Source organism: Sphaeramia orbicularis, chromosome 10 (genome assembly GCF_902148855.1).
Source record: "Sphaeramia orbicularis chromosome 10, fSphaOr1.1, whole genome shotgun sequence".
Taxonomy (NCBI): domain Eukaryota; kingdom Metazoa; phylum Chordata; class Actinopteri; order Kurtiformes; family Apogonidae; genus Sphaeramia; species Sphaeramia orbicularis.
The window spans coordinates 13122881-13137173 of record NC_043966.1 but is presented as its reverse complement, the minus strand read 5'-3'; the positions used below and the strand labels follow the sequence as shown (position 1 = coordinate 13137173).

General features: G+C 37.4%; 1 protein-coding gene across 2 annotated transcripts in view; it reads left to right on the top strand.

Annotated features, from left to right (window-relative positions):
* Positions 1 to 14293, top strand: part of fstl5 (follistatin-like 5) — a 339290-nt gene that overhangs the window by 299673 nt on the left and 25324 nt on the right. For both annotated transcript variants that reach the window (XM_030146006.1, XM_030146007.1), the window contains one exon: positions 9362 to 9511. In XM_030146006.1, coding sequence (XP_030001866.1) covers positions 9362 to 9511 — 150 coding nt within the window. The remainder of the gene's footprint in view (positions 1 to 9361; positions 9512 to 14293) is intronic.

Sequence of the window (14293 nt, the reverse complement as noted above, 5' to 3'; positions counted from 1 at the left end):
ATGTTGATTTTTTACGCTATTTTTAAAAAAAATTGTTTCTTTGCTGACTGCTTATTGCTTACTTTGTGTATAATATATGCTCTCTCTCTCTCTCTCTCTCTCTCTCTCTCTCTCTCTCTCTCTCTCTCTCTCTCTCTCTCTCTATATATATATATATATATATATATATATATATATATATATATATATATATTTATATATACATATAGTCACTGAAAAAATTATTAGACCATTCAAAGTCATTAAAAACAATGGTTATGCAATCAAGTACTAACTCCTGTGTGTATCATGTGACTAAAACAGACCGAAAAGAAAACAAGGAATGTCTAAAAGCAGTGTTTTTGTCAGTACAATGCCATAGATATTGATGTAAGAATTTAAGTCATTTTGGTTATTATCAAGAAAACCATGGAAAATGAATAGATATCAGCTGTGACATTAAACTCTTATGAGCTATTTTTGTTGTTATTATATTTGACCAAACAAATGTACCTTTAGTTGTACCAGGCATTAAAATGAACAAGAAATTAAAGAAAACAAGGGTGGTCTAATAATTTTTTCCATGACTGTAGTATGATGGACCTTCACAGAGTCTGGTCCAGGAGAAACCACCCCAGAGTAGATGATTCCAGGGTAGATGATCTGCTCTGCTCCCACCACAGATAAAACCATCACTGTGATGTCATTATCTCTATGAATCATCCCCTACAGCTCTCTAAATCTTACAGACTTAAGCTTTTTGGGTTGTTTTCTATTCATTAGTTGCTCCTGCCTTTCTAAATTTTCATAGGTATTATAATATTCATCCATAATTATCTGAACTTAAATACTGCAGGTCTAAGTTTTCCACAAACCCAGGGTAGATAGACATTGCAATAGCCTAAAAATCTGTGAAAATAAATGCACAGTTTTAATTCCTACAAATCCCAGAACTGCGCGACACCCCCATCCACACATACACAGATATTTCCTTTTGACAGGAAAGGGAATCGTTTCGGTTTGCCAGTAGCAGGTTGTTGTGGTGTGTGACTCACAATTTAATTCATAATTCATTGGCCTCGAAAGGCAACATTTGATGTGTCCTGTTGCCTGACCTAGTACCGACTGCTGAAATCAATCATTAGCAGTCAATATACTTTGCACTGGGATTTTCTGCTCTGGAAAAACAGGCTTTGCCTTTGTGAACTTAGAGGACACTGCCTCAAACTACCACACCACCAGCTCAGATAAGAGAACACAGATATCATTTGAACCCTGGTGTATTTGTCCTTAAGCACCTTCCAGACAAATAATGACATTACAGACTCATCTTGTTAGAAGCACTGAACAATAAATCTAATCCCACCGTCATCATGATATGAACATGTATGATAAATAAATCACACAAGTCTGCCCTAAAGAAAAAGAATTTTATTTATGCAAACATTTGACCAATTCGATGAAGCCCTCCCTGTCTTCCCGTCGGCTCCTCTCAGATTAATTGGTGTCAGTTTGGCAGTGATTTTATTCTTTTATTCAGCAGATACAAGGTGTTTGAGGTTTGTCTGTCTGTGTTAGAAACATCCCTGTAAAAGCTCAAAGACCTGTACGGCTAATATGCATGCTCCTTTTGTTTGTTTGTTTTCTATATTCTGTTAATTGCAAGTTTTACTGTCAAAGTCATAGTCAGTAATATTGTTCCAGATCACAGATTTTCCTCATATGCAGGTCTAATTGACGGTCATCTGAGATTTGCACGAATCTGTCATGGAATGTTGTTTGGACTTAATGATGCTGTAAAACTGCCACAACACAGAGTTTTCAAAGCCACTGGCATATTCTGTACTATTGAGTTTAGAAAAGATCATACAAACTATAAAAAATACAAACTAATTGGTTAAATTCAGGTGATTTTATTATTTACTGATTTCACCACCAATATCAACATTGAGACATTTCCATTTTTGCATATTTTGATGACTGCACACTAATAGAAGATTTTAACCACAAGTCAGAAGCAGTAATTACACCCCCCCCCCCCCCCCCCGCTCCGATTCCGGGGGTTGATTCGGTTTGTTTGCTTGTTAACACTTTAGCAGCAAAACTTTTGGTTGAAATCATACTAGATTTGGTTTATAGATTGCCAGTGACCCAGAATAGGTGTCATTATATTTTGGGAAAAATAGGTCAAAGTTAAAAATTTTTATGATTTTTTTTTTTTTTTCCCCCTCCCATTTACTTATAATGGGTGAAATTCAAATGCCTACAAAAACATCAATTTTGTTTAAAAATACTTCGAACTTGGCACATATATAGAGGCAATTGATATGCTGACATCAGCACACACAGACATGATGACATCAGCTGGATCGGTGCAAAAATAAGCAACAATAGATGCGAGGGCCAGGGTTTGTTGTGCCTGGCACTTGTTTGTTTGTTAACACTTTAGCAGCAAAACTATTGGTTCAGTTCATACCAAATTGGGTTTATAGATGGCCAGTAACCCAAAATAGATGTCATTACATTTTTTTAATCTTCCTATTTACTCATAATGGGTGAAATACGTGCCTGGCACCAATTGTTTACAATGTTATTGTTTACATGACACTGTAAATATGGTATTCATATACTGTTTACATCTTGCATAAACTGACATTAGCAGCAGATATTTGTATTTATTGCTTTGTAATGAATATCAGTGTAATAGTCTCAAAAACAGAAAATATACAGGAGGAGAAAAAACAACAATAAAAACCCAAACATGTTGCTCTGTAGCTGCTAAATGCTACAGTGGTACTTAGCTCGTTGCTTGCCTGCTGTTTGGAATTTCTAAGAAGTTTTCTTGCAGAAAAAATGCTCAGCTTGGATCAAAAAGTTGGCTGTAAAATGAGTGCATTGAGTCCACAAAGCTGAAGAGAACAGAAGAACTCCAGACGTTATTTCCCTGTGGGTTTGTCACTATGAACGACCCCTTTATATTACACAGTCATTTTTTTTTTCCATTGTTAATATAAAACTATCGATGTGAGGAGCTTTAAAGTGGTTATTGATAGTCACACATGTTCTACTGCTCGCTACAAAACAAAACACAAAGCCCCATGGACCCCCCGCTGTGTTCAACCAGTGTTTAATTTAATCCAATGACCTACCACATGCTACAGCAGAAGGGGTTTCACCTCCCGGCAGACTCTTTACAACCTTCTTCCCCAATGAATCACTGTTTATCACTAAAGCCTCCAAGCAGAAAAATATTCAAAGCAGGTCGCTGATAGATACCTGTTAGATTTACATGTGTTCTCCAACGGACGCTTTCCTCAGAGCTGCTTTTCATCCAGGAGCCCATGCTGATTTGATGGCTGTTATACATAAAGCGATGCCATGAATGCACAACAATCAGGAAAGTGTTCCTCTGAGAGTGTATTTGTATTAGGATATCAATCACTGGGAGCTCTGCGATGCCAGTTCCAGTGCTGTTTGGGAGGTTTGTTCCGTGAACACATGCTGCCTGTGTGGCGCACAGGAGCTCTGATTGATAAGTTTATGGTAATCACACAACTATTACATCGTACTTCACTACTTTAAAGGCTGTTTACTGTGATACATACAATATTCAAGAAACACAGTGATGTCCATCGGCACCAAGGCTTTAACTACTTTCTACTCTGGGATCATTTTCGAGTTGATTTACTGCAGCGTTGTTAAATATTCTAAGCACTAAAGTCATTCCAAGGTCGGTCTGGGTGTTGGTTTCATTTTAATTAATGTCACTTTAAGTTGCAGTAAATAGCTTTGACAACTTCATCTAAATCACATTTTAGTAAATAGATTTATATTTATGAAGGTATAATTGTCTTGAATATATAGTCGTGGAAAAAAATATTAGACCACCCTTGTTTTTTTTTTGTCAGTTTCTTGTTCATTTTAATGCCGGGTAGACCTAAAGGTACATTTGTTTGGACAAATATAATGATAACAACAAAAATAGCTCATAAGACTTTAATTTAAGAGCTGATATCTAGACATTCTCCATGTTTTCTTGATAATAACCAAAATCACTTCAGTTTTTACAATATCTATGGCATTGTACTGACAAAAACAGTGCTTTTAGGCATTCCATGTTTTCTTTTCTGTCTGTTTTAGTCATATGATACACACAGGAGTTAGTACTTGATGGCATAACCATTGTTTTTGATGACTTTTGATGGTCTAATATTTTTTTCCGCGACTGTAAACTGTAAGGTTTGTGCTGTGTTGTTTCTATTTGTCTATATGCAAACATATAGTTAAAAAAAAAAAAAATGTATCACTTATGAATTGTTATTGAAGGTATTGGTGGTATGGAATATTTTACCCAGCCTTGGAAATACTTCACATTTTAGCCATTAAAAATATGCTTGCCTGGTAGATTTGTAGAAGTCAAAAGTTGCTGTTTGTTGTACTCTTTGTTAGCAGTTTATGGCAATTTCTGACAGATTCTTGCAATAATTCTATAAGTTTATGTCCGAGGAAGACACCAACTTCATCTCTGATGCAGAAAAACTTTGGAAACCCCTGCTATAAGCACTTTCCTCTGTATTTTACTGCATGTATTTTGCTTTTCTCTGCAGGCAGACTGAAAGGTAACATCCATGTTTTTCTCGCTGCTACTGAGAGTGTGGAAAATACGGAAACTACGACTGTATTGTTCTGTTCTATTATTTAAACCTTAACTGTTTTCTCATATGACCTGCTGCCCTTTCACACTTGTAGTACACAACAGGAGATTGTCCGTGGCAGACACATTCTCATTGGAAATATGTTGTTTGGTTTGAGGAGGGAGGGGGGGTTGTGTGACCCCTGAGTAAATCGTGCAGGAGGCAGGACATGATGTAAAACGTACACAGAGGAAATAGCAGTGTTGTGTTTACAGCCCATCACAGAATGATGTCTGGTTTGTTGCACTGACACCTGTACCACTGTTATTTGAACTGCTCTCTGCTTTTAGATGTTTGTTTTTGGTGTCTTGGTGCAGATTACCCTGTTTTTTCATCCTTGGTTGGTTACCCCGCCCCCCGAAGAGGAGGCAAGGGGTGTTTTTGGTTTGTTAACACTCTACCAGCAAAACTATAGGTTGGATTTATACCAAATCTGGTTTATAGATTGACAGTGACCCAGAATAGATTTCATTACATTTTGGGAACACTAGGTCAAAGTTAAATTTTTTTATGAATTTTTTAAATCTTTTTTTTCCCCCATTTACTTATAATGGGTGTAATTTCAAATATGTGTAGCAGCCAAACTGTTGGTTGATTGACAGTGACCCAGAATAGATTTCATTACATTTTGGGAACACTAGGTCAAAGTTAAATTTTTTTATGAATTTTTTAAATCTTTTTTCTTCTCCCATTTACTTATAATGGGTGGAATTACAAATGTCTGTAAAAGTATAAATATTGTTTCAGTTTACTTCAAACTTGGTACATATATACAGTCATGGAAAAAAATTATTAGACTATCAAGTCATCGAAAACAATGGTTATACAGTCAAGTACTAACTCCTGTGTGTATCATGTGACTAAAACAGACAGAAAAGAAAACATGGAATGCCTAAAAGCACTGTTTTTGTCAGTACAATGCCATAGATATTGATGTAAGAACTGAAGTGATTTTGGTTATTATCAAGAAAACCATGGAAAATGGATAGATATCAGCTGTTAAATTAAACTCTTCATTATATTTGTCCAAACAAATGTACCTTTAGTTGTACCAGGCATTAAAATGAACAAGAAATTGAAGAAAACAAGGGGTGGTCTAATAATTTTTTCTGTGACTGTAGAGATAATTAATATGCCTATTTACTTATAATAGGCAAAATTTCACATCTACAACATCAATTTTGTTTCAATTTACTTCAACTTGGCACATATATAGAGGCAATTTACATGCTGACATCAGCACATGCATAGACATGATAACATCAGCTGGATCGATGCCAAAATAAGCTACAATACATGCGAGGGGAGGGGTTTGTTTGCCTGACACCACTTGTTGTTTTCTATTTCACATTGGTCACATGATGGTGGCGTCATGAATACACCCATTCGATGTATACTCAGTGACCCGCCCAGTTCACACACAGGACCAGGACAATAGGATGTTACAGAGACTATGTATGAGGGAGCAATTTGTCTAATGTCCCTCCAACTGATGTGGACATTTGCATTTTCACATCAAGGTCCTCTGCGTCCTAAGTTCAGGGTTGCAGTGCATGTCCAAAACGCACTACAGGGAGGTTATAATGGTGTACAGAGGAAATGTCATCTATACTGTACACGGAGCCTGAAATGGACGCACAAAACTGCTTATTTGTGCTTTGCATTAGTTTTTCTCGGCAGATATTGCTTACTGTAAGTTATAATAATCAACGCTTGGTACAAAAGATGACTTTTCGACATATGCATACATATGGTAAATAGGAAATGAGTGTAATAGGGTGTAGTTTTATGGATTTTTCGGCTTTACTGTTTTCGACTGTCTTCTTCCCTAAAGACACTGATGTTGTCACAAATATATATGCACTGCAGATTATGTCCTCTTGAATGTCACAACCATGCGCATGAAATACCCAGTTGTACTATATTGTCTCTGGCGTGGTTCCAGAGCCGCACAATAAGGATTTTAGTGACTCCGTGAAAATATCTACTGTTGTGCAACTGGAGAGTGTAGGCATTTCCATAAGAAAGGGGAAAAAAAGGAAACATCCCTCTGCACTCTTTACAAGCTGTCAGTTACTACATAAATCACATACATGCTGTCACCCACACACATACAGACATATGCAGCGCACAAACGCAGAGGATTACAGCCGCCTCCATTCTCACCCTCAGCTGGGCATCAGATGTTCCATTTCACACCTCTTAAAGGTGCAATAAGTAAGGTATTTACAGCGTGTGGTGTGAAATGACCACAGTGTGGGTCTGTAAGGGTCTTATGGGGTTCAACACCAATGACTCAACGATGACTAAAGCTAATGCAGTATCAATTTCATAAGCTGACTTTCCTAACTTTGTTTTAGACTGAAAATACTGACAGATGGTTATGAGGCTGAACAATGCAGGACAAATTCTTGCTTTTTTTTTTTTTTTTTTTTTTTTTTTTAACATCATTTCACATAGAATGAATGATCATTTGATACATTTATCATCTTTTCAATAAAATCTGTAAGAACATAAGGTTAAAATGAACTTTGTTTTGAATTCAACACCTTTCCTAGATGGATGAATATTGCGGAATGTAGAATATATGGCAAAAAAAAAAACAAAAAACAAGTCGTGCGTCATTGTACCAATTCCAGTTACTTTTATTCAGTCTGACATTTTCCAATCCCACACAGAACTGTGAACTCAGCATGCTATGTTCAAGGTTGGTGTGTGTGTTTAATCATTAGGACATAATGGCGTTCTGCCTGAAAAGTGGCTGATTCTTTTTTTTTTTCCTTCGTGGAAGCATTAAAGTAATTTATTTATTTTTTTGTAGCTTACATAGAACGTAGAAACATTCAGTCATGACGCCGTCTTTTGCGCCACCACAGCCACATGATTTACCTGTAACTCACGAATTCTTACTGATAATCTCCAGTGAAGTTTACATCTGCTGTAGCTCTATGTCATGTATAAACTCCCTCATGTTTCACCAATAGATACTACTTTTCACTCGTAACACGCTCCATTATCAAGGGGGAGGACTGTCTCTTCAGAAGCAGGGAGGGGGTCTGCTGGGCTGCTTTTGTGGCGGTTTGAGTTAAACCTAATTAATTCTTGATGTGATGTACGTTTAATACCGGGTGCATGCTTCTCCCTTTAGAGAAGTGCATTCTCAAGACACGTGATCAATGAAACACTTTCTGATTCACTGGCATACACATGGGAACTGGAATACACACTCCCCTCATATAGAGTGGTCAGCCATTGTCACTGGAGAAAAAGGAACAAAATAATGCCTTCTGCCTTCTTTGTGTGTACTACAGCAAATCACAATGGATTTCTTTGGTCACGTCTTGAAAATGAGAGCTATAAGATACAAAACACGTTCATCTTGCATCCGACTCTACAGGGACAAGCATGCAAATGTTCAAAACAGCCTTCATAGATCAATGCAATTAAGTGAAACTGTTGAACATTGGAACATTTTATATTACTATTAACCCATGAAGACCCAATGCTACTTTTGTGGCAGTTCTGAAATGAATTTTTCTCTCCATTGATTGTAATATTACCCTCCTTGTTTTTCTCAGTGTAAATCGTGTTTTCCTATATTTGTTTACCGATTATGTAGATGTCCATAAAAAGTCAGATTAAAATTGAGGGTTATTATATCAGAAACAGAGAAAAATGAAGAGTGACTTTCAGCAAAATATATCATTAACTGAACATTAAATAAGCATCTTCAACCACTGTCATTGATCCAACTCCAATGGTTTTACTGGTAAATCAACGTTGTAGAAGATGATGGTGTTTCCATGTTCATTACGGAGCCTGATCTGATGACCATAAACAGACGACAAACTACATTTTACACCAATTATTTACATGTATTGATAGGACTAGTGGATCAACAGGTATTAAACAGTTACATCAGTCCATGATTTTGGTCACCAGTGACTGTTTGGGTCTTTATGGGTTAATGAAAATATGTTAATGTCATCCTCACTAAATGTTATTGTTGTACATGGAGCGTATTTAAGTAAATGTCCTGCCTTTATTGACAGAGTGAGTATGAAAGGTGAGATCAGTGTAGCTCCCTCTTTCTTGATCGAGTTCAGTGACGTTCATACGGTACCTAATTTCCCTCCGACTATGAAAAGCTGGCCTTTAGGCAGGTACCTGTCAGTCGGCTGCCTTTGTGACTGTAAATAAGGGGAAAAGAGTTCATCACACCATAGCGGAGCCCTTCATTCATCCTTGATGCTGAACAGCTCCCTAAATCGTCCCACAGAGTTTGAACAGATGACTGGGCAGAGCCTGGAGGTTCGGAAGGCTGGGAGGCAGCGAAGGGGAGGAAAGCTCTAGAGACAGACGGACGGACGGACGGCTAAGGTTCCTATTGCCCAGGAAGGAAAGAGCTGCCAGGACTGGAGGCTCAACGACCACAGATCATCTGCAGGCTTTGTTCTGTGGATTATGTGTGAACAAATGGGAGCGATTACTGAGATTTTGCAGGACCTTGAAAAGCTCATTTATCTAAGTTGCCAAGATAACGCAATTCTCATCAGCATAGGTGATAAGACCGCAAGCAGTAAACAACACAGAATAGCGACTGGAAAAAGATAATTGTTTTTTAATGAAACGTATTTTCGCTGTGATATGACAAACACTTAGTGCACGTCTGTGCTTTGTTTTTGCAGGAGGAGGTCTGTCCCAGTTCAACAGGGGAGGCGACCCAGAGATGTGTGTGGTCATCAGCGGTCAACGTCAAGGACAAGTTTATTTATGCGACTCAGCCAACCTTGGACCGAGTGCTCATAGTTGACATCCAGTCCCAGAAGGCTGTCCAGGTAATTTTCTGACCAAATTGGAAAGCTGGGTTCATGTCCAATTTTCAAACAATGTATATAACGTCAGAGGAGTTATATACACAACACCCAACGCAGGAAAGAAAGTAATGATCCTTCCTGTTCATGCCTTTGTAAAAGTGAAGTTTTTTAGAGAGCTGCCTCCATCTGTTTCAACAAATCTCAAGGTTGGAAGAGTCAAAACATAGTTTTTCTTTCTTTTTTGCCTCATTTTGTCAAACATTTAACAATTTATCATCACTGTAAATTGTATTGTTGGTGATTGATTTGATGGAGTAAGGTCACATCCATTTCAATGTTCTCTTGGCCCCTGGATCCAGTTTGATACAATAATACGTTATCCTTCATCCACAAACTCAGTTACTACAGAGTGCAGTCAAAACTTTTTCCACTCTGTATCTTAACTTTGTGTTACACTTTTTGAAACACACTCCAGCCTACACTTAAAATATTCTTCTTGAGTAATAATTTAGAAGCTTACTAATACACTTGATACTAGTGAGTTCCAGATTCAGCTGATTGATGATGTAAAAACTGCATTAGATCTCCCTTAAATCCTACCTGTGGTTCATCAGAAACTCATTTGGCTATTCATAGCTGTTGCACTTCAGTGTTTTGGAAGATACTGCTAGCAATCAAAGTTGTAAATAAATAAATAAATAAATAAATAAGCCTGACTGATGCTTCCAGAAATGAGACCGGAGGGTTTTATGTGCTAAATGTATTGAAAAGTGCTCAAGGTTACAAAGTACCGTTAAGTCTTTTGACACCATTAGTGCACTCCAAAGTAAAGATTTTACATTGAAATTATTCTCTCCTGTGAGGATTTAAAAACTGTAATTTGTCAGATTCTCATATAATGAGGCTTAGTGAGAAAGCTTAGAGAAATTATTTCTTTTTGGTTTGGGTTCCTACTGGAAATATACAAGTGTTACCCAAGCAAAGAAATGTCTTTAACATTTAGTCTTGCTCTTCTTTTCTTCCTTTTACATGGACGTTGTATAAAAGAGCACTTTATTAAGGAAGCAGGTTCACAGTTTTAGGCTGCACCTCCACAACATGTCACTGTTTCTGATGGAAAAAAACAACTATATGAAAATGATTTGTTTTCTGGCTGAAGTGAAGGGAATATCAGTGCTAATGTTTCATAAATACTTCAATTTGCATATTTGAATCCATTCAGACAGAAGATGCAGTTGAGTTCCAATACAGACATGTATAGGAAAACCCATGAGATTTTAGTCATTTCTATTGTCTCATTTCTGACAGGGTGTTGGGATGCAAAACAATTATGTAAAATGACATAATACAACCTTCCAACACATTAAGATTAAACAGTTACAGAAAATGAATAAGCGAATTAATAAATTAATATTATTGCCAAAAACATTTGTATTTTTCATTTATTTATATTGTCATCTAAAACAGTGGTTCTTAACCTGGGTGTGAAAATTCTATTTGTGGGTGTTACAGAAAAAAATACTTATATACCCATTAAGAAAACCAAAAGCCTGTATGAACCCACTCAAAACATATTTTGTCTGCATTTAAAAATATCAAGCCATTTAGTAGCCACGCCCTCTTGACCCCTGAAACTTTGTGACCCCCACAGCCAGAGTAACAGTCTCGTCAGGTCAGATAGATGATTCATCAGTTTTTTTTTTACCCTGTTGTCAGTGTAATGTCATATGTGTAAAACACCATGTCTGAAAAATGGGGGGGGGGGTGCTCCAAGGAAAAAACAGTTAGGAACCACTGACCTAAAATATACAAAATGCTTCAGTTTGTTTTGACTTAATTGGAATTTTTTCCATTATAATTGTTCTACTGTTCTAGATTTCTGAGACATTTGTTGTCCTGATCATGGGTTATTATTTTACAACATGAGTAAACATTTTTACTAATCCTCTTAATCAAACTAATGAATAGAATAGTTTGTAAAGAATCACACACAAAGGCTTAAAGGCAGACAGTGATGAGATGAGCCTCTGTGTTCAGTTTGATGACATTAAACGTCCTTGACAACCACTGTCGTCTCCTTTAAGTCTCTAATTGTCAGCCTCCCATTCTAAGACATGTGACAGCTGTATAATCCACAAGAAACGTGTTTACTTGCATGTTTGTTGTGGAACAAAACACAGAGCTTTCTGAAGGTTGTGTTATCCATCGAGTTCAAATCAGAAGAACCGTGGAGTTAAATTGTTAGATCCTGGTACCTGAAAGATGATGGAAGATGATGACATGATAGAAACATGGTCCTTATTATGTACATGTCATTCATCTGAGGGTCTGGAGGTGGAAGCTCCATGAATGGATCTCCATGCTCCTAAATCTGTAGACAGAGTGTTTTTAAACTTACAACTATAGTTGTCAAGCTTCCATAATTCTCAACCTGGGGACAGATAAGTGGACACGGAAAAATAATTGAAAATCAGCCCAATTTACAGAGATACCATTTCAAACATTGTTTATAGTCCCTTTTACACAGCACTTCTGTTCCAGGAATATTTCACCTTTATTCTGGAACGACGTCTGTGTAAACAAAATGGTGGATCATTTGGTCCCACCTCGGTAACACCTCTGGAGGTTGTAACAGAGCCATCATAAAAGTGGCATTATGATTCTGGAACACTATGTAAAAGAAACACCTCTCGTTCTGCAACCAAGGTGTGATCTTTGATGACGTATTGCATGTGCGACCCCCACGCCAGGGGGATTTAAAAATGAGCGAGGGCCGTGTACAGTAAACAAACATCAACACGATCAGAAAAATGTTGAACTGGGGAGATGCTGAGATCCATGAGCTGTTGTCACTTCAGGCAGAGGACTCTATCCATGCTAACATCTGTGAAGCGGTGAAAGACTCTGCAGAGGTTAGCGACACCGCTATGCTCGGGGTATTTCCGATGCTAAAGTTATATGTCACACTTTCCGCTGCACTGCATCACCGCCCCTTTGATTCCGAAATGCAGGTTGGCTGTGTAAAAATCCAGCCTGTCTCACCTCTGTTACTCCTTTGGCTTGGCTGTAGAAATCAGTCAGTGGTGGAAAAAGGGTGGGATCACCATCTCACCTATTTTCCAGGATCTCTGTGTAAAAGTGGCTATTATAAGATCTTTGTGTCCATCAAAATAGGTTGGATGGTCTTTGCAATGGAATTCTGACTTTTACAAGTTTTAGATATGGCAGATTCACCTAAGATTAAGAATACAGACAACATCACAATAATAATGAAAAACTAAAGGGCCACAGATTAGAATACGGCTGACTGTCTGTCTGTAATAATAATAATAATAATAATAATAATAATACATCAGTTTTATATAGCACTTTTATAAGTACTCAAAGACGCAGTAGCAGTGTGCTCCTGTTCATGTCAGTGTGGTTTCTGTTGAAGAATGGCATTTGTTTTTCCATCAACCATGAACATCAGGCTGGTTAGCACTTTGCTCATAGTTATTGTATGACGAGTGCATAATTATACATCACAGAATATGTGCATCATTTTCATCCATTTAAATCTTGAATTTCCCTGTTGTGTAAAGTGTGAAGAAAAAAAACCTGCAAGGTTGTAACAAATGCACACCTGCCTCCTCCTGTATCCACGCTGTAGTGAGGATCAGGTAATGTAACATTATGCACAGCTAGAGGTTCTTGTTCTGCTGAGGTCTCGGTTTGCCTCATTTGGAGTGATTTTCTTTGCCACGCTGAACATTTACGCCCTAAACACTTTGCTTTGCTTTAAGCCTCTTTACTCTGCCAGTAACATGGTACCCTCTGTATCACATGTACTTTTGCAAGAGATCCATTTTCCACAGACATGTCTCACCACAGGACAGATTTGCTGCCCTTCAAGCACGATAAAATGAACACATGCACCAATGTGCTTTTGTTTAGATACCTTGATCGTTGACCTACACACGACTCCATCATCTTTTTATTTTTTTCTTCTTTTTTTTTTTAAACATTAGCTGCTACTTTTGGTCATGCATGAAGATGGAGTGGTGGCACTCTAACATGAATAATGTAACTAAACCATTACTTTTAAGTGTAGTACACAATTGCGCCAAATGTAGACGAGTCCAATAATTCTGATCTGACTGGACAGACAGGTCACGTTACTAAAAATGAGTTTCCCAAATTACAATGGAAAAGATTTGATTCCATATATTATTTTTATTATTATTATTATTATTATTATTATTACTTTACTTGGTAGGAACAATGCACATTAATGAACATCTGTATTGAGACATCAGATGTAAAAATGATGGATTAAAGCTAATATTATTATTTGTTTCTGTTGTCCCAGCATGATGTGATTTGAGCCGTTCACACTGTCCTGAAGTGATCAGAGTCTCTTAAAAGCAAAAGAAAATCAGATTGGAGCCACTTGTCTGCCGTCTTAACATCATGATTTTACTTCCTCTGCCAACAACAGCTACTTAAAGATTTCTCCTGTTTTCCCATTTATTTATAATTCTAAACATTTTGAGTCATTGGCAAGTTTTGGATTTGGATAAACGTTCAGTCGTTTATTAAACCAGATGATATGTAGCTTATATCATACATGGTGTGTTCTTCTACATGACTGAAGTGTCTACCTTGTCCAGTGCCTTCTTGGTTCGTGACTCCTGCTCTTTACACTTCACACTGATCATCTAAACTGCAGCTTTTCCAGCTGTTAGATCAGGTTTCTCACCCATTGTGCCACCCCTACGCCTTGACCTGACCCGTTTCATTTATACTGCAATGGGTGAGAAT